Source organism: Hydra vulgaris, chromosome 15, assembly GCF_038396675.1.
Source record: "Hydra vulgaris chromosome 15, alternate assembly HydraT2T_AEP".
Lineage (NCBI taxonomy): Eukaryota > Metazoa > Cnidaria > Hydrozoa > Anthoathecata > Hydridae > Hydra > Hydra vulgaris.
The window spans coordinates 28,646,742-28,668,127 of NC_088934.1; the positions used below are offsets into that span (position 1 = coordinate 28,646,742).

General features: G+C 26.5%; 3 protein-coding genes and 1 long non-coding RNA gene across 4 annotated transcripts; 3 read left to right on the forward strand and 1 right to left on the reverse strand.

Moving 5' to 3' along the window:
• Positions 1 to 255: 255 nt before the first annotated feature.
• Positions 256 to 9,266, forward strand: LOC100198891 (b(0,+)-type amino acid transporter 1). Its single transcript, XM_065818614.1, has 8 exons — positions 256 to 874; positions 1,290 to 1,415; positions 4,801 to 5,069; positions 5,143 to 5,246; positions 7,683 to 7,779; positions 8,050 to 8,205; positions 8,489 to 8,666; positions 9,022 to 9,266. The coding sequence occupies exons 1-8, from the start codon at positions 367 to 369 to the stop codon at positions 9,099 to 9,101; spliced, it is 1,518 nt and encodes a 505-aa protein (XP_065674686.1). The 5' UTR covers positions 256 to 366; the 3' UTR covers positions 9,102 to 9,266.
• Positions 9,267 to 13,593: 4,327 nt separating this feature from the next.
• Positions 13,594 to 14,987, forward strand: LOC136092336 (uncharacterized). The gene is made up of 3 exons (XM_065820331.1): positions 13,594 to 13,832; positions 14,161 to 14,310; positions 14,615 to 14,987. Exons 1-3 carry the CDS (start codon positions 13,766 to 13,768, stop codon positions 14,899 to 14,901), a joined length of 504 nt encoding a protein of 167 aa, XP_065676403.1. The 5' UTR covers positions 13,594 to 13,765; the 3' UTR covers positions 14,902 to 14,987.
• Positions 14,988 to 15,443: 456 nt separating this feature from the next.
• Positions 15,444 to 18,515, forward strand: LOC136092337 (uncharacterized). Its single transcript, XM_065820332.1, has 10 exons — positions 15,444 to 15,670; positions 15,746 to 15,901; positions 16,020 to 16,076; positions 16,159 to 16,248; positions 16,822 to 16,860; positions 16,941 to 16,976; positions 17,116 to 17,215; positions 17,293 to 17,492; positions 17,627 to 17,783; positions 18,245 to 18,515. Exons 1-10 carry the CDS (start codon positions 15,491 to 15,493, stop codon positions 18,475 to 18,477), a joined length of 1,248 nt encoding a protein of 415 aa, XP_065676404.1. The 5' UTR covers positions 15,444 to 15,490; the 3' UTR covers positions 18,478 to 18,515.
• A 229-nt stretch (positions 18,516 to 18,744) lies between these two features.
• LOC136092338 (uncharacterized) lies at positions 18,745 to 19,331 on the reverse strand. The gene is made up of 2 exons (XR_010644354.1): positions 19,200 to 19,331; positions 18,745 to 19,130 (listed from the first exon to the last, which is right to left on the reverse strand). It is a non-coding gene; the product is annotated as an uncharacterized LOC136092338 (long non-coding RNA).
• Between the last annotated feature and the right edge of the window lie 2,055 nt (positions 19,332 to 21,386).

Consider the following 21,386-nt stretch of genomic DNA (forward strand, 5'->3'; position numbering starts at 1 on the left):
TAAAAAGTTGTTTAATTTTTTGTAGTATTCTGTCGCATACTTTTCAATGATATCCATGCAAATCTGGATTTTAAAAAGATGACCGAAAAAATTTTAAATCTCTAAATACTTTAAATACAAATTCAAATAGTTATTATTGTTACTTTGTTATCATTATAATTGTTGTTATTTTTACCATTATTTTTATTATTATTAAAAAAGCTTTTGATAAAAAATTTAAAATTTTCTTTCATAGCAAATGTTTGTTTATAGGAAGACGTCAATAAATGAAATGTATACGACAAACAATAGAGCTTATGAGTACAGTTGAAATACCCATAACCTTAAAGTTCGATTAAAGTTTATGAGTTAGTTTGCCAAGTTAAAATGTCTTCATCAAATGACATACCACTATCTAATATTTTAAACAGCAATGATAATTTAGCAAGTTCAAGCGATCCGATATGCAAAGACAGCATAAATCCTAAGCATAAAGTTGGACTGCTTGGTTGTATATCACTAATTGTTGGTACGATGATTGGAAGTGGTATATTTGCTTCAACTAGTAGTGTGTTTATTAATTCGGGTAGTCCTGGAATGGCGCTTATTATTTGGACTGGTTCAGGTGTACTTGTTGCATTGATTTCTTTATGCTATGTAGAGTTGGGTACAATGATTCAACTCTCAGGCGGAGAATACAGCTATTATTTAGAAGCATTTGGAGAGTTACCTGCTTTTTTATTAGTTTACGCGTCAACTTTTTTTTTAAGACCAGCCTCTCTAGCTGCAATTTTATTAGCCAGTGGAAGCTATATGGTAGAACCTTTTTTTACTGATGGTTGCAATCTTGAAGAAAAACAATTAATTTCAAAATATCTTGCAGCATTTTTTTTAGGTAGGTTTTTCATTTTTTTAAATACAAGTTTTAATTTAAATTAAATGTGATTATGAATGCATTGTAACATTTTCAAAACTAGATCTTTTAGCATTGTTATTTTAAAAGTTTTTGTGTTCTAAAACAGAGCATGTTTGGTCAACAAAGTAAGTTTATTTATTCTAGGATGTTGCTGAATTAGGTGGTACATACAAATAATAAGGTGCACTAAAAAAAATAAACATTTATATTGTTTAAGTACTTAATACATTATTAATGAAATTAATTAAAAGAAAAAAGATTTTTAATAATTTAACAAAAAAATAAAATAAATATTTAACAAAAAATGTATAAAAAATTATTACTTTGCGCAACTTCACTGATGTTTAAAAAAAATTAAAAAAAAAGACAAAATTAAAGATTATCTATATTTTAGGTGTGATAATTCTTATAAACTGTACAAGTACTCGATGGGCAACAACAATTCAAATTGTTTTTACAGCAGCAAAGTTGCTCGCAATAGCAATTCTTGTCATTACTGGTCTTGTTAGACTAGCTCAAGGTATTCTAAAATTTATTATCATTGTAACAAAAAGTATAACCTAGTATTGCAGGAAAGTTGTTCCATGGTAGAACAATATATTGTAATCCATAGTTTATGTCTACATCACTTATTTATTTCTATATAGTCACTTGCAAAAGAGGGGAGTGTGGAAGGTGTGACACCTACCCATTCAATGAGTTTTTATGCTATTATTTGGCAACCATTAATTGGCAAATTTAGACCTTTTTTAACTTTCAGTCAAATTGTAACCTTTTAGATTCAGTCAGCAAAATGGGAAATGAAAAAATCTTCAGCCGGCATTTTGGCAAATAAGAGGACGTTACGAAATTATAAAAATAAAACGTTCTGTGCCTGCTGGGTAGTAATTGATAACTTGATTTAAAACTTTCAATTTGTTTTTTAAGTTTTTAAAGAAGTTGTTTATTGTTCATCATATTTCTAAATCTAAATCAACTAAATTTTTTGATAAAAGTTTTTGCATCTAGTTTGTATATCTCACCATTTTCTATTTTAAAATATCTATACCATTTTCTATTTTAAAAAGGTTAGAAAATAAAACATGTTACAAACATGTTTTGTTTTATCTAATACAAAATGGTTTTGTAATTTTATGCCAAGTAAATTAACGGTATTGTTTTATTTCACAAACAGTATTTGTCAACAAAAAAAAAAACACTCACAAACAGTATTTATCATTGTTTGTCAACAAATCATAAAATAAAGATTCTCATTAAGATTAGAGAAAATTTTAAGCAACTGGAACATGCAAAAACATAAATTAAATCCAAAACAAGCCGTTTTACACATTCCAAACCAACATTTACTGAGATATTTATTAAAACAGAGATTTATTAAGGAAACATTGCAAAGCTATTTCTTAGGTTGTTTATTTCTTAAGTTGTTTATTTCTTTGTATGATATAAGCTTTTTATTATACAATCATATTTAAAAACAGTTTTATAAGGAAAGGCTTAAATAGTTACTTTTAAGCAATATTTATGTCTTTGTTTGTTTTTTGTTGTTTAAAGTTTGCTTTAGAGCGGGCATATTGGAACACTTAAAGTACAAATGCTGGTTGCGGATAAACTAATCATAGTTAAGACTATTTTTATAAATTTCCTAAAACTCATGGATATAAGAAAACAAAAAACTAAAAAAAAATTCTAAATATAAGCTACGACAACCAAAGTAACGAAACTCTGGACTAGCAAAATTTTTACATTTTGCAAGTGGGGGGGGGGGGGGGAAACGAGACAGTAAAAAGGCAGCAGTTATCCTTACATGTAAAGCTTTTAAAATGATAAAAAATGAGAGCTATCTATCATTTAAACATGTTCAGACACGTATAAACTACACATACCCTACACCCATACACGACATAAAAGAAATAACAAATAAAATAAAATAAAAAATTTGTTTTTTATTATAAAAGACCTCCGCTCTACCTTGACCTATATATTATAAAATTGGTAAATACTACTAAATTTAGAATTAAACAAAAAATATTATGGATTACATAAATTATACAGAAAATATCCTGAAACTATATGGCAATAATTTTGATGAGATGGCTTATTAGCAATATTACAGTGTAGAGCAAACTTAAATATCCTATATGTATCAGAAACTTTTCTAATTCAAAGTTTCTTTTTACTGACAGCTAAAACCGCATTTCACCCCATTTCTAACGATTGATCTTTTTTATATACGACCGTTGTTTACATTAAACAAAATTAATAATAGAAGCTATGTAATAAAAATTACAATTTCTTTGAATTTATTACTAATATTAATATTATAAATATAATATTTGAATTTATAACTAAAATTGATTTTCTAAATAAGAAAAATAATATTTTAGATTAAAAATAAAATCATCAAGCTGTAAGCGCACGTTCTTCTTGCTTTGCTATCAGTATATATTGTAATTATCTTTCGGAATGCATATATTTTCGTGGCATAAAAAATAACCTCAAATATTTTCTACCAAATTTATCATGTTAGGTAATCATCGATATAAAAAGTCTTCAGAAAAGTTTAATATTTAGATTATTAATATTTAATAAGGTTAAAATTTCAAATAAAATGTAAATTTCTTTTAAACTTTGTTGATCAAAAGTTTTGATCCTATCCTATCCTAGTTATATATTTTGTAAAATGATACTTTTAGTAAGTGATAGATGCAGGTTTTAATTAGGTATTATGAGTGATAACAATAATCAATTGTAATTTAGGTCAAATAACTCAAGATACTATTTTATTGCCATATTCTCTCTGTGTGTTACTGTCAATGGCAACGTATTTTGAGCCAGTTGAAACACCAGTAAATATATCCTATCTATCACAAATGTATCCAATCAACAATAAATCTTGGTTAATAATACGTTGTAAGTGCTGTAAGTAGAAGTTGTTTATTACCTAGATTATAATATTCAAGCTTACGCAATCTTTTTTCTTCCATATTTTCTTCCATATTCCATATATTATGTGTTAACAAGATTCAAGTCACAAAATATACTTTCTGTCAATATTCGATAATAGTAAATATCAAACGTCATTATCAAATCTTAACTGTTCTTAATAAATTTTCTTCACAAATCATTATTTCAAATCATAAGTGTTTATTATTTCATTAAACCTCTAAATTTTTAGTTTTGAGTCACAACTCGAAGCACTGCGACACGGCTATTTATACGTTGTAGGTGTTCAAAAAGTTGTGAGTTTGGGTTGATTACCTATAAAACCGTTACTTAGTACTAATTTTGTTAATTAATAATTAATTCAAGACAATCAATAAACAAGTAACTGTTAAGTAGAGCTTTTTTAACTCATACAAAAAGATTACTTTTTGATAAATTAAAAATAGATTAACATTTTCAGTTTTTATATCTAGAAATAATTTGGTTAATATACTTGGCATGAAATAATTTGGTTGGCTATAATTTGGCTTCCAATGGTGGTACTAATAAAGACCTATTTTCAAATAATAGTATTTGATAATAACTTAGCTTAAATGATGCTACCAATGAATTTAATTTTTTATACTCAGCTGATGGTACCTACTTTAGGTAAAGTTTGATGGTACCTACTTTGGGTAAATTTAGATGGTAGCAACTTTAGGTAAATTTAAATGGTACCTACTTTAGGTAAAGTGGTTATTTTTTAACAATAATTGTAAATAACAGTTATCTTTTTTAAAAAGAAACAAAATTTTAAAATATTTTATGAAACTGTTTTTAATTTTGAATAACCAAGTCAAGTTGTCTTAAAAACAATAAGTAATAAAAATGATATATTTGAGTTTTATTACTTATATTAATTTTTCAAAATTAAAACTAAAATCAATGTTAGTGATATTTGTGTATCATATTTGTGATATTAGGTTACAACAGTGAATTTCAAAACTCATTTAATGGAACAAAAACACACTTATCAAGTATAGGATACGCATTTTATGGTGGCTTGTGGGCGTATGATGGTTGGAATAATCTTAACTTTGTAACTGAAGATCTTAAAAATCCAACCCGCAATCTTCCATTAGCAATTATAATTGGAATTCCTTTAGTAACTGGTTGTTATGCACTTATAAATGTAGCTTATCTCACTGTGCTTACGTCAGCAGAAATTGCCAACTCAAGTGCAGTTGCTGTAGTATGTTTATAATGTGTTTTTGTTAATCTTAATAAAAATTACCTACATTTGTTATCTGAAAAATTTTTTTTAGACTTTAGCTAACAGAGTTTATGGCAAGTATTCTTTCATAATACCGATATTTGTTTCTTTGTCTACGTTCGGCTCGGCAAACGGTATAGCATTTACTAGTGGAAGGTAGGTTACCAAATTGGCGTAAAAACACCTTATGTAAAATTTTACTAAAATAATAAACTAAAAACCTACGTTTTGAGAAATCTAATAAAATCTCCTAATAAAATTTTTAGTGCGCTAATAAGATTATCATGCAAAAAACAAGCAGTTAAAATAAAACTTGAATGAACTTAACAAAATTAACATACCCTTGGATTCTTTTTGAAAGGTATTACAAACCTTTGGCTCTCGATATGAAATTTTATATTCTCAATATTTATTAATTGATTATCCAAGGCAGTTTATCATACTCGCTCTTAAATGATAATTTTCATTTTTATTTATTTCAAACTTGTTATTAAAGCTTGTAGGAGAGATATTGTTACTGTAACGATACGTGAAATTTAGATGCTGATAGATATTTATTTCATATACATTCATCATTTTCATTATTTCATATTATTATGACTAAATATTATACCCAAAGAAAATTTACACCTCTTGTTTTGATGAGATTGTAAACTTGGTTAAAACTTTTGAACGTCAGATTATATTATTTTTTTATTTGTGTATGTGCTTTGTACTGTGTATGTCCTTTAAAAATCTTTCTAATAAAAAGTTTATATAATTTGTACTGTGTATGTCCTTTAAAAATCTTTCTAATAAAAAGTTTATATTACATCACTATAATAAATTATAGTGATGTAGTTTGATTGCGAATTAAAATGTTTTTGTGTTTTTATTTTTTTAAATTTATTTATTTGCAAAAACCTGTTATACAAGTAAGGTAAATTAAAGTTTCGTTCAGGATAAACAAAAAATCTTGAACTTTTTTTTCATTTTTTTTCAAGATTTTTTTTCAAACATGATCGTCCAGGAATTTTTTTTTCAAGAATATCTATGAAGATTGTTCTTTGTTCTTTTGAGTTCCAGCACTCAACTGCACGTTTTATTATTTGAAGATCCGTTTCAGGAATTACATTTTTTAAGTCAAAGATTTTTATTCTTTTTTACTTTGCATTATATTCTCTAGATTTAGTCCATGACTTTTGCATAAACCCTTGGCACAATCGAAAAAAGTTGTGGAGTTGTTTTGTTTTTAAATATGCACAATTTCAAGTTTGTATCGTTCTTTATATTTCTGAAAGTATTCTAAAATTTTTTGAATTTGTATTTTTTAACTATTCAATTTTTATGTAGGGGAAATGGGGGCATAACCGCATATGGAGGCACAACCGTTTTTTTTTTCCTTATGAAAAATATTATCTAATATAACAACAAACCTTGCATAAAACTGCTACCCTCATGTTGTTTATGTCAATAAAAGTGCCTGTTGCGTTTCTGAGAAGTTGTGCATGATATTGCTTATTTTGATAAAAGTATTAAATTTACATTAGGGGTGTACCGGGTTGGAAACTTTGAATTCCTGTCGGAACGAGATTTGCCTGAATTTTTTTTTTGCACTACATTATTCCTAAACTTCTAGAAATCCTTACATAATTGATTACTGCAAATAAAATTATATTGTGTTTGTTGAGAATTTTGTATTTTTTACCTAGGTATACCTATAATTCTTTATTGCCCTGTTGGATAATGATTTTTTGATTTAATTTACACATTCTGTGTCACTTGTCTTAAAAAAAAAGTAAAAATAAATTCCGGCATTCTGGCCTGAAATATAGTAATTCCGACCGGAACTGGAATGACCTAAAAGTCATAAATTCCGATCGGAAATCCGGTACATCCCTAATTTACATCATATTTTTCCAGATCTTTTTTTTGTGGATAAAGCAATATTTGGTTTTAGTATTAAAGATATGTGTTATCAGCGATATTTCATTAAGTGAAAACTATTTTTGGTATCAGCATAACCAAACAAATAAACAATCAAACTGTATTCTTTCTAAAAACTGTTCTCTGGTTAAAATATAAAGCCAAGAGTATAAATTGTTATCTTGTCATATTAATGTATATCCGATGATGGTTTCCACAGTGTAAACGTGCAACAAAATCAGCAAATAGGCTGAGTTGTGACAATTGTAAAGATAATGTACCACGGAACGTGTACACCCAACAGTTTTTGTGAGGGTGAGGTAGTGCCTTACAATGGGAAACAACCGTTTTTTACATTAAGTTTAATTTTTGTGTAATAACATTTTCAATAAGCGTTTTATTTTTTTATTAATTGTTGCAATTCAAAATTTATTAACGTGATTATTGAAATAAACTGTTAAAAAAACACATTTCGTTTTAATTTAAATTCGTTTAAATGCCTTAAATGCGTTTCGTTTATTGCAGAGTAATCTTTAAATGCGTTTTGTTTTGACATTTATCGTTGTTTCCAATCTCTTTTTTCCTATAACAATAAGAATAAATTCATAATGTCTTCTACGACTTTTTTTAACAATTTTTTTTTTATGCTTAAATTGCTAATAGGGTTATCTAAATAACTTTTTTTAGATTAGTGTTTGTGGCTGCGAGAAAGAAGCACTTACCACAAGCACTAGCTATGATTCATTATGAACAGCAAACGCCAGTTCCGGCACTCGCTTTAATAGTGAGTTCAAATATTTTGTATTTAAGTTTGATTTTTTTTTCTTCAATTTAAGTATTTTTATTTTACTCAAGGTATGAGAGTTTGAACTGCATGCTTATCAATGAAATATAAACTAAATTAATTTAAATCTTTTGAATTACTTACAACAGAAAGAAATAGAAATGTTTTTTAATAATTATACTTTAATACTCTTTATTGTATTTTTTCTAACTGTACTTTTTGTTTTTATTTTTATTTATTGTATAATTTCTTTATTGTATTTTTGCTTAGTGTATATTGGCTTGGGTGATGATGATCCCTGAATCTTCTAATTTCACAACTCTTATAAATTACTTTAATTTTGCAGCGTGGATATTTTATAGTTTATCAATTGTTGCCCTTTTATGGATGAGATACAAGAAACCCGATATAAAACGACCTTTTAAGGTATATTCAAAAACTTTCAAAAAAATTTTGTAAAAATATTTTAGCACATGCAAGTTAAGTTTATTTTAATTAAATGAAGTTTTATTTTATTGTTATGAAAAATTAATAATTTATTTAAATTTTTTTTTTTTAAATTAACGTAAATATAAAATAATTTATTTGTTTCTTATTACTAAAATTGTCGTTAAATATATTGGTAAAAGTAAAAAAATAAAATAAAAATAAAGTAAAAAAAAGAACCTTTGTTTAAATTTATTTGAATTTAATGCGTTGTGTACAAAAGATTTTCATTGGGATTCCAGTTATTGTGCTGTTGGTATCTATATATCTTGTAGTTGCACCATTCTCCGAAAAGCCTTTGGAATCAACTTATTGTCTTCTTGTTATACTGACTGGAATTCCTCTATACTTTGCTTTTGTTAAATATAAAATTTTAACGCCATCATGGATGAAACTGTTCGGTAAATTTTAATTTTAATGTTCTAAAATATTTTAAGGTGTGTGCAAATGTTTTCATCATTTTTATGGTTCAATAACTTATTAATTTACAGTATTCATTTGAGGATCTAATAAATAGTTTTGCCCAGTTTGCTTTATCAAGATAAAAATAAATTTGATACTGAAAATTTGACAACGGTATTTAAGTTATTTAAAACGGTATTTATGTTATTTACAACGGCATTTAAGTTGCTTTATGTAGGGATATTTGTAAGTAGTGAAAAACGTTTAGTTCTAATTATTGTCTCAAATTTAAAAATGTTAACCTTTTAGCTATGGTTTTATTCAGTTTGCTATATTTAAAATTTTGTTTTATAGATAAGCTGACAAGATCAATACAGTTATTGGCGAATCTTTATTTACCTTATAGTGCAAGCGAAGAAAATACAAAGTTTTAGCTAACAACAGATACAATAGTCCGTAGTTTTATATTATTAAAGTAGAAATAAAAACTGTTTTAAATAAATTAAATTTTTAAGCAGTTATGCTTATTTTTAATTTTTATTTTTATATGCGCATTTAAAATGTAACACATAATACATTTAAAATAAAAATTACAGGGATCGTGGCAGCATTTTTTGATGTTTAAAAAAAAGACAAAATAACAATAAACAATAAGGTGACCATTATTGTTGTTAATATAAAACATTATCTTATACAAAAAAAAGGTGTATTCGAAATCAGAAATTCTTTGATAGGCAGTTAACTCTTCTGTTTAATATGCAAACACTTTTTTACAGGTAGCATAATGTGACCAGTATATTCTCATAAATATAAAAATAGGGTCAAAAATTTATTATTTTATCGTTTATTTTGTTTGTTTTTTTGGGTTTTTTTTTATTTTTTTATTTTGGGTTTTTTTTTATTTTTTTATTTTTTTTTTGGACCAATACAATTTTTTGTGAGTTTTACACACTAGTTTTATTTAACATGCTAACTTGGCATTGATTTTAACATTCTTACTTGGCATTTAATTTAACATGCTTACTTGGTAAGTTTTATTTACCATGCTAACTTGTTAATCTTTATTCAAAATATAAGATAACCTCAATTTTACTCCTTTACCTCAATTATGAATCCTAGCACTTTGTTCGAATTAAAAAAGAACTCTTCTATTGTAACAAGACAATAATTCTTGAATAAAAAAGGTTTTATTTGAGTAACTCGACATAAAACCTGTCTTTTTGGCCAACTCAAAATCAAGTTTTTAAAGCTAATTATTTTCTAATATTTACTAAAATTATTGAAATAAATTGAATATATAAAAAATAAGTTTATAACGGGAGATGTCGAACAAACCTACCATTACCTGTTTTACGTAACTGAACAACTAGTTTCCTTTATTTAACAGTAAAAAAATCTAATCCAAAAAAATACCAAAAGTTCTTTTCAATATAAAACAAAGTTCATTTAAAAGTGGTTTTTTCAAGACAATTTAAAAAATTAGCAAGTTATCAGTAAGGAGAAAATTACTTACAAATCTTTGTTAAAGATGTTTTATGTAGTCATGGCGGGGCAAGTTATCTTGTCTGTGGAATAATAACTTACCTAAATTTACACCTAACTTTAGTTTGTAAAAAAAAATAATCACAGATGATCTTACCCGTAAAAAAAATTATTACGTTTTTGGCAAAGCATAATCTTCCTATAGCAACAGCTAATTATCTCAGCTCCTTTGTAAAAGAATGTTTTCCTGACTCGGATTTGTGTGGAAAGACAAAAGTTGTTTTTTAAACCAAGCTTGTCTAGATTTTAAACCAAGACTGTTTAGATTTACAACAAGTGCTAATAAATTAAATACAACTATTTGTTTTAAGTTTGGAAACTTATATTTGCAACGGTCAAGGTTTTAAAAATGGTTTCAGTTACTTTTCAAATTTAAAATATTAATCAAAATAAACTGGTTTCATTTCATTGGATGTAGATAAAAATATTGACTAACTCAAGTCCTTATTTGTTGTAGCAAATAAAAAGAATGAAAGCATTATATGATATTTTTCATATTGCTAATAATACAGCTAGAAAAACATATTGCTAAACGATTACTTATAGTATAGCTAGATATATTGCTAAACGTTTACTAGTTGATTTATTTTTTTATTTTGATTATTTTTCTAAAGGATAAAATTTGTTAACTTTTGTTTATTGTGCCATTAGGAATATTATATGAGGTAATTAAGTTTTATTCAGTTTACTGATATTGATTTATGACGTGAGTTTAAATTAAACTTGTACCTATCTTTATCTTTTTTGTCTCAAAGTTCAGAAATGAAAGATGGACAAAATAAATGACCAGACTGACGGACTAGCTAAATATATTTTAACGGCCAAGCAAATAATTTAGTGGTCTTTCCAACATACATATATTGCTAAAAACAATATATAACATATATTGCTAAAACAGCCCGGTCCACAACTTTTCAAAAAATCAACCATAACATGACAATTGAAATCAATAACTAATCAATTTATAATGAATTAAAAAAGTACAGAGTAATGTGCAAAGTATAGCAATAGCTACTATTCAATCAGTTTGCTAAATTCAGAGGACGAAGATGCATATCTCTAAACGATCACACTCAAGGCTATCAAATTGACTTTTCTTCATAGACATCAACATATCTAAGATGTCATTTCAAAAGAATTTCACAATCTCATCATGATTAACTTTAACTTCAAAAACCACATGTATCACATGTATACATGTATTAAAAATTGTCATATTGGTTTAATTGTTAAGTCTATATGCAGTGGTAACACTTTTTCCGAAAATCTTAGGTAGGTAAAGATAATCAAAATGGTGTCAATTTTCAGGAATGGCAGGAACAAAGTCTTTATGACAATATGTGACCTAAATGAATATATACATTTAAAATAGTGGCGGATTAATTTAAAAATAAAAAATTAAAACCAAAATCAAAACTAAACCTACATATATTTTCGTTTGAAAGTTAAAAAACAGTTTTTTAACTGTTCCAAACGGGCATAATCGAAGAGTCTGTTTTTTTAAAAGGAGTGACCTTTGTAAATTAAATTAGAAATTAAAGAAACACTAAGAGCTTAAGATGGGGCTACTAATACCTTACATGCTACCTATAAATACCTATTTAGTTTCAGGTAAAGGTATTGTGTGTGGAGTATTAAACTTTTTGTTTCAACTATTGGAACTTGTGTCACTGAAAGAACCAATCGTTCCTTCCGTAACAAAAGTTTTGAATGCGTATAACTAAAAGTTTTGAATTCTACTAACATTGTCTTTACTTAAAGTTGAATAGGTATTTATAGGTAGTATATAAGGTGTAATTGCCCCCTTTAAAACGTTTTTTTTTCCTTGAATTTTGTTTACAAAGGTCATTTCTTTTGAAAAACAATACTTTTCAATCAAAACAATTCTAGAATTGTTTAGATTTACTTAGTGTTAAGTAAATTGAAACAATTCTAGAATTGTTTTGATTTACTTAGTGTTAAGTAAATTGAAACAATTCTAGAATTGTTTTGATTTACTTAGTGTTAAGTAAATTGAAACAATTCTAGAATTGTTTTGATTTACTTAGTGTTAAGTAAATTGAAACAATTCTAGAATTGTTTAGATTTACTTAGTGTTAAGTAAATTGAAACAATTCTAGAATTGTTTAGATTTACTTAGTGTTAAGTAAATTGAAACAATTCTAGAATTGTTTAGATTTACTTAGTGTTAAGTAAATTGAAACAATTCTAGCATGGTATAGATTTACTTAGTGTTAAGTAAATTGAAACAATTCTAGCATTGTTTATATTTACTTAGTTTTAAGTAAATCTAAACAATTCTAGAATTGTTTAGATTTACTTAGTGTTAAGTAAATTGAAACAATTCTAGAATTGTTTAGATTTACTTAGTGTTAAGTAAATTGAAACAATTCTAGAATTGTTTAGATTTACTTAACACTAAGTAAATCTAAACAATTCTAGAATTGTTTAGATTTACTTAGTGTTAAGTAAATTGAAAAAAAACATTTTATTGTTCTTTTCTACTGTTCTTTAATTTTTTAATAAACTTTAATAAACTTTTGTGACTTTAAAATGTTAAGAAGATTTCTTTGATTTTCTTCAATAATGTTAAAATATTATGAATGCAACAACCGTTTTCTTTAAAAAAAGCAATTGTTGCATTCTGAAAATTTGAACGTTATCAAATCCTAATAAATAGCCTGCTAATAAATATGTTTTAAATGTATATAAATTTTATCAAAAATTTTGTGACGTGTAAAATTTTTAGGGGGTAATTATTCATTTTACCTTCTAGCCCACAGTGGGCCAGGTATATGGGAAGTGGTGGACAAAACCTAATTATTACCCAATTGGTCCAGAAACCTATTTAGATATATAAATAATCATTATATATGAAATAATATTTATTTTTAACAAGAATATTTTAATTTTTAATAAAATAAAAGACATTTAATTGGCTTAGGTAGTAAAAAAATATTTTTTTCAATATCAACCTTTTTTAAAAATCAAACAACAAATTGTGTTTAGCTACAAAGAAAAAGAAGAAGGTGGAGCTGATTCCCTCAGCAAAGCCAAAACTTCACTGGGGTATTTTTTTAAACTCTTACCATTTTTTTTATGACACTTTCTTAATGATGTTATGACAGGATCACTAGATACAAGTAGCCTGTTAACTAGGTCACGATTTGTGTCAATTCTGGAAGTCTTTCTACTGAAATCTTCCCTAAACTTTTTAAAATCCTTGTTACAGGCCTCTTCCCGCCTTAAAATGATTTAAGGGACCCTTAAGGGTCCCTTAAAGGTTAAGGGTATCTTAAGGGCTAATTTTAAAATTCGGAAAAAATAATATTTTACGGAATAATTCTGTAAAATTGCTATTGTAAAAGCATGGTTTTCCAAAACTTCTTCAGTTATGAATTCGCTTATAAGTGATCAAAATCAAGTCAAATATTTGTAGCTATAATATGATTACAGTTTCATTATATCTATTAACGAGTTTAAATAATCCTAATAATTTTTCATATATTATGATAACAATAACAATTTTTTCAGTTTTTAAATTATTTGCTTTATTATGGCTTCACGAAATGAAAGAAGAAAACGTGAAAATGAAATGGATACTTTTATATCGAGATTGAAAGGTAATACAATCCAAATATGCAGAATATTGTTAATCTTGATAATCATATAAAGGAAATCTTTTCAGTTGTGATCTATATTAAAAGACTATATATATATATATTTATTTTTATTTATTTATTTATGCTCCTTGAGATTCAACGCCATGTTGAATCTATTATGAGCACATGCTAATTACAGTTTCATAATAATCATAGAGATCAGAGTTTCATAATATCCATATGTTTATCAAGCTTGTTTTTGAAGATTTCCATACTTTTTATGGAAAAATCTAATTCTATTTTAAATGAACAAGTTTGAATTATTTTATTTTTTACATATTTGTTTTAGGAGAAACTGGCAATAATTTAACACAGTTTGAAACTTCAGCAGATAAAGAAAATGTTGCAATTGGCGAAGATTACTTTTATGAAAATGTATCTTCTATTTTTGATGAGGTGACTGGAATATGTGATTCAACTGAGGAGGAAAACAATGAAAGTAATTTTTAATTTTTTTATTTTTAATAAATGAAGTTTGTTTTAATTTTAAACAAAGTTGCATAGTTTTTGACAATATTACTCAGTAAATATAACACGTAGTATTGATTTTTGTAAGTAATTTTATCAAGTGCTGGTAGTTGATTAGATGTTGACTGTTAAACTGACCATTATAAACTAATGTCTATTATAAATTGCTATAGCAATTTATAATAGACATTAGTTTTTAACATATAAATTGCTATAGCAATTTATATGTTTTTAAATTGTGAAAATGATTAAAAAGTTATCTTTTTTTTCTTCAGGTGAAGTTCCATCGAAAGAGAATCAGGAAAGTAACAAAGATTACAAGAGTAATTTCTCATCCCTGCATATAAAATTATTATACTTCTGCTTACTTTATAAACTCAGCAATAGTGCAATACTCTGTTTACTTACTATTTTAAACGAGGAAGGAGTTGATGTTCCTGGTTCAGTTTATCTTTTTAAAAAACCTCAAGTTGCAAAGAAGGTTCAGGTGTTAAAGAATACTTTAAACAATTTTAACAGTTTTTTAGTTGCATTTTTAAACGGTTCTTTATTTCTTGATTAATATATGCAGCTTATGAGCGTCAAAATAACATTAAACCAATATAAAGATTGTTTTTTCTATCTAAATCGTTATTTATTTATTGTCAATCTATTTTTAATTAAAAATTGATCACTCTCAAAACGATCAAGAGTTTTTTATTGTCCTGCCATAAAATATATATATATATATATATATATATATATATATATATATATATATATATATATATATATGTATATATATATATATATGTGTATATATATATATATATATATATATATATATATGTATATATATATATGTATATATATATATATGTATATATATATATATATATATGTATATATATATATGTATATATATATATATATATGTATATATATATATATATATGTATATATATATATATATATATATATATGTATATATATATATTTCAGGGTGTTAGCAAGTTCAAAAATTTATTCGTGGCTAAGGTATTCCTGGTGTGTGTGTGTGTGTGTGTGTGTGTATGTATATATATATATATATATATATATATATATATATATATATATATATATATATACAATTTAAATACAATTTTTAAATATTTAGAATAGTTATTTAAATGTCATCTACATTAGACTATGTGTGTCAAAAATATGTTTTAACTTATGGTTTACATGACAAATCAATTTCAATTGTTCATGTCGATGATGTCATTGGCTGGACTCAAGAGGAGTTTGAGAAACTCAAAATTTGTAAAAGAGTAGAGTTAATGGTGAACAATGATGATAGTCTGAATAAGGTAAAATTATCATTTTTTGTTTAATTGATTAATTACAATTCATAGCTTTTTTATGTAAATCTATTGTATTATTAGGTTTTAGTTCTGCAATGTGCATCAAGTTATGAGGGGCTCAAAGAAACTTTAAAGTTTGTTTTTGAAATGAAAAGAAAAAAGCAAACAATAAGTTTTATACAAACTCATTTCAATCCGGTCCGTGGCCTAAACAGACAAAGACTGCCTCCAGTTTATGTAAGTATTAAATATAAAAATTTAAATAGGTTAATATATGTTTTATTATATTTTTTAATTTTATACTTAAGCCATCTACCTTTTGAAAGAGTTTATTATTTAAATTTTTTTTATTTAGCCTCTTCACACAGCTTCTGAAGGCTCCAATTTTGATACTGATCATTCAGATTCCATCGTAATATTTTATTTAATGTAGATTTTTATACAGAACATTTATTTAATACTCTTTTATCTATAGAAATATTTTGATATTTTAGGCACCATATAGTCAGAATACTGCTGCTGAAGCAGTTGTTTTAATGCCTCTGCCACCTCTTAAATCTCAAAAATTTCCTGCTACACACAAGGTAATTTTTGTTCGTATTTAGCTTTTTCACGCAGCTGAATCAAATTTTTAGAGATTCTTCATAGCCAATCAGAATATTTTGTATATTAGACAATTTATTTAATACTCTTTTATCTATATTTTTTTATTTTATTTTGGTTGCTATAACATATTTGGCTGCTTTTAAACTTTATAGCCACTACTAAAAACTCAAAATCCTGTTTCAAAAAAGATAGTTTTTAATTTTGCAAATTACATGTGTTATTCTACATATAAGATTTCTTTTTGAACACTTACAACAAGTTTCTACATTTTTAGAGTTAAAATGAAAATAATTTTCAAACATCATTAAATCTATATAAAGTAATTTATTATCATAAAGTACTTCTATAATTGATTGATTTTTAAAAGCATGCTTCATGTATTTTGAAGTTTTTAATTATTTACTTTATTGTTTTTGTCTTGATAAATTCATTTTGTGAATTTAATTGAATTCATCAAGCACTTCTTATTTAATATGATGTATAATAAAATTTCTAATTTTATTTATATCATAATTTATGATTTATTTGTATTGATATTTTATTTATGGAAGGTTCCAAGCGTACAACTACATTTATCTACCCAACCAATTGTAAGTTTTTAAAATTTTGGATCTAGTTGTATTTAGATAAAAAAAAATTAATTATGTAAATTTCTTGTAATTTCTTATAGGTTTCAAATGTTTCACAAACAGATATTCAGTCAATTGTATGCAGTTAACTATTTATTTTTCATATATAAGGATTATTTTGATATATATATATATATATATATATATATATATATATATATATATATTTATATTTATTTATATATATATGTATGTATGTATAAATATTAACTTTAGTCAAGTCCTCATGATTTCTCTGATACAAGTTTATTGCGGATGAACGATAGTATGCTAGGTGTTTGTAGCCATCTTAACATTGAACCATTTAGTGCACAAGGTTTAATATTTGTAATTTTTAATTTTTTAAATATATGGCAGAAATATTATGTATTTTTATTGTGGTTGTCTTAACAGGACAGTTTCTTATGAATGCGTACATTTTACGTGAATTAACATCAATTCAGTCTAAATTAAATAATTTGGAACAGCGGCAGGGAAGATTAGAGGCACGTGTTTGCAGTGTTTCTATTGACCAGAATTCCTCAAATACCCAATTTCCTGTTTTTACATCTCTGCTGCAATATTCTGAAGTTGCTAAGCACACCAAGGATATGGTAAATTTTTTTAATTCATTTATCATTATGCCAGTATATCTATGTTGTGTTTGATTGCCAAGAAGAATATCTCTTATGAAAGATTTTAATATTAATGAGATTATTAATTTATGTTGTTACCTGATCATTTTTAGTTGTCATGGATGAAGCTTGAAGGAGGATTGACAGCCAATGAGCATATTTCTCGTGTCTTGAATAAGTTGCTAGCACTTGAACTGCAGCAAAATATTAACAGGACTGGGAGTAATGGCAAGCATAAGTTTTTAGATAACCTGGAAAATCTGGTCAAAAGTGAGTTTAATTCAGATCTACTGTTAACATTTTTGTATAAATAGGAGTTTGTCTGTGAGTCAACATTTTTGACTCATAGTGTTTCATTTAAAATCAATAACAAAAAGTTTGATTTAAAGAGTCTAGATTTTAAAATTCTTAAAATACTTCTATAGATGTTAAAAATTGATTAATTATTGTGATAATAAGATTTACTTATTATAACAATTAATTTACTTGTATATTAATTTATATAATAACTATTTATATAATAAGAACAGTTATATTATATTTATAATAAATTATATGGAATCATGGAGAATCTTATTTGATTCATGCATATCGAATCATGGAGAATCTTATATGATTCTATAAAACGTTCTGTTATACGTGTGAATCCATATTAACTATATTGTTTGAACATTTATTATTGTATTATTTAAATTAAATCATATTAAGTGATTGTTTTGTTATATTTTTAGCGTCAACTATTCACTTTTTTCCCGGTACAACAACAAAAGAAATTGAATTAAAAGTGGCTCGATTTTTTAATAACGCCAGAGATCGCTGTGGTGGTCGACTACAGAGAGGTCTGAAAAAGACAGACGTTTTAATCGAGCAAGACATAGATTGCGCTAGTAACGAGGGTAGTGAGGTGGACAGTTACAACGATCCTCAACCAAAAAAACGGAAGACTTTTTTAAATAAATATTAGTATTGTGTTTTTAATAAATCTTTGTATGGATACTTTTATTATAAGTTGTAATGCTTTAAATAAATAATAATAATAAAACTATCAAAATCCATAAAAAGAAGAATCGCTTATAAAAAAAATCTTTTGAAGATTTATAATAATTTAACTATATAAATTATGTTAGTGTTTTTAATAATTTATTTAAAAAATAATAATTTAAAAAACAACCACGTTTCACTACTCACATTTTGAGTAGTGAACCGTGGTTTTTTTTTTGGTCGCTTAAGGGCTAGCCCTTAAGGGACCCTTAAATTCCGCGCGGACATTTTCGGAAGGGTCCCTTAAGGGACCCTTAAGTTTTTTTAAGGCGGGTTGGGCCTCCTCTGACATCAGTCCAATTGGCAAGTACTGTCTAGCAATGATGGCATGGCCATGAACTAAAATTTTGTGTACTGATTGTGCCATGTAATACCAGGAATACTTAGATATGTAAAGTTTAAGAGCAGTAATACAGAACTCTTTAAATTTGACAGTGTCAATTTCAAATACAGATGATAAAGTGACTAGTATGATGTAAAAATAAAATAAAAGAGTATCATCTACTTTCAAAATTTTGGCAGTTGATTGATAGTTTGCAAAGGCTCGTCGGGCAGTGTTACCATCATTACTGGTACCTACAAATTGTATATATGTGATAGTTAACCTGATGATTTATATAAAAGTATTTATGTAATTTCACTTACCAGATCCTCCACTTTTTGGGAAATCCACAACTAGTCCCATTTGGTTCATAAGTTCTGTCTGTATACGTTTCTTCACTTGCATAACATTTTCTTTATCTTCTATAGCTCTAGACTGCCACTTTTGAGTTTCTAGTATATATGCAATACCATCTCAAAAAACCTAATCCAGGCATGCAGGCTAGAAAGACCATATTTCAATTCTAAATTATTAGAATTGTCCAATTTCAGCACCATTTCTAAGTTATTCATGTTTTTTGGAGACACACCACACACAGAGCAACATTGAGTTGAGTTAGTCACATGAGACAGAATAGTTTGAATTTTGCCATCAATCATGGTCAGTTCAATAATACTTTTGACAACCAGTTCCTTTCCATTAAAAGTAAAATTAAAAACACCACATTTTTTGATTTCAGATTCTAAATATTTTGTTTCTTCTATAACAACTGCTTTGCTTTCATTTTGAAAAGAAAATCTTATTGGACGACAATATGCAGTAGATGATGGCTTTTCATTTCGCCATAATAGTACTTTTTTGTTATTACAGAACCCACTTAGTTCTAGTGGTGCTAAGCAGGTAATGAACAGAGATTCTTCTTTTTTTAAGTTACGATCTCCAGCTTCCTCACTACTAATTTGCTTGTACATGCTTTGCCCAGTAGCCCCATCAAACCCAGCCTTGCAACGCAAAGTCAACCGGGTCAAACCATCTAGCATTGTGCTGATCACAGGAGCTTGCACCTCACAAAGTCTTTTTACTGTATGTTTTAATAATTCTTGTAGTGGTACATGTGCTGAATAATCATCAACAAAGATGTTCTCTGGATAGCACTTAGCTTTGGACAATCTTATGTTGTTGTATGAAGGATATATATGGCAGTCACGTTCTTCAGCTCCATTTCTCATAAGTTGGTAGGTTGATTTTGACATGCCACCATCTATAATTAATGCCAGACCTTTATCAGGTGTATACTTTTTAAATTGACTAGAAGGTTCTGATATCTCAGCAACTTGCTTGGCAGCCTCAAAATTATACTCATTTCTTAATTTAAGCCTTGCTGAGTGGAGCAACTCATCACTAGAAAAATTATTTATAATATCATTAAGTCTTCTCCTTTTGGTTTTGTCAGAAGCAACTTTAAAGGAACAACTTGGTCTTCCACCAATCTTATGTAATTGACTAGAATTATCAGGCTTAGATATATTATTACTGTATGTAGATTTAAAGTCCTGAGTCAACCAATTTTTATTTTTACTCTCAAACTTTATGTTTCCTCGGTTTGCATCCTTCCATTTCTTTTGATAAACTTTTAAAAATGCAGCACACCCAGTAGAACCCAAATTCATAGAGACTAAAATAGCTTCTACAGACAAAGAAAATGATTTATCACTCGGATTTAGTTGGTCATGCCGTATACGGTTATGGACATCACTTATCTTCGTATCAACTACAAAAAAATTAATTTAAAATTATTAGTGCAACCACTATAAACTAATATAACATGAATATGGCCATTATTTTTATTTCAGATATATTTAATTAGGCCAGTACAATAAGCACAACACCTAATAATGACAACAAACCAAAAAATAGGTTTGTCGCGAATAGCATTTTACAACAATATATATTTTTTAAATGTTTACCAAACCTAAAGGGGCAGCTATGAGCAGAATAAAACAGCACCAACAGGCTGTACATATATTGTATTAACTTATTCTAACATTAATATGCTGTTCCAGCAGCTTCTAAACTATATGAGCCACTTTTAACATAATATTTTTATACTATAAACAAGAATCTTACCTTTATATTTCAAAATAAAACTGTGACTTTAATACAAGACCTTGGAATTTGTTATGGTATTTTTTCAAAAGCTATCAAATTAAATTTTAATAATATGTCAATTAATTTCGCATATGTTAAATAATTTAAAAGTTATTTGTTGTTATAGTTATGTTGTTATGGTATATTAAAAAAAAAAAATTAATTAATTCATCATTATATTCAATTGTAAATAATAATTGTACATTTATGATGTACAATTAAACTACAAATAATGTTTTAAACCATACATTATGCTCTTATAAATATAATGTACTAAATAGTTGGAAGTATTTCGAAATTTTTTTTTGAGGTTTTGTCTACCACCTGGCCCACTGTGTAGCCCTTTGAATGTAAAAATAAAG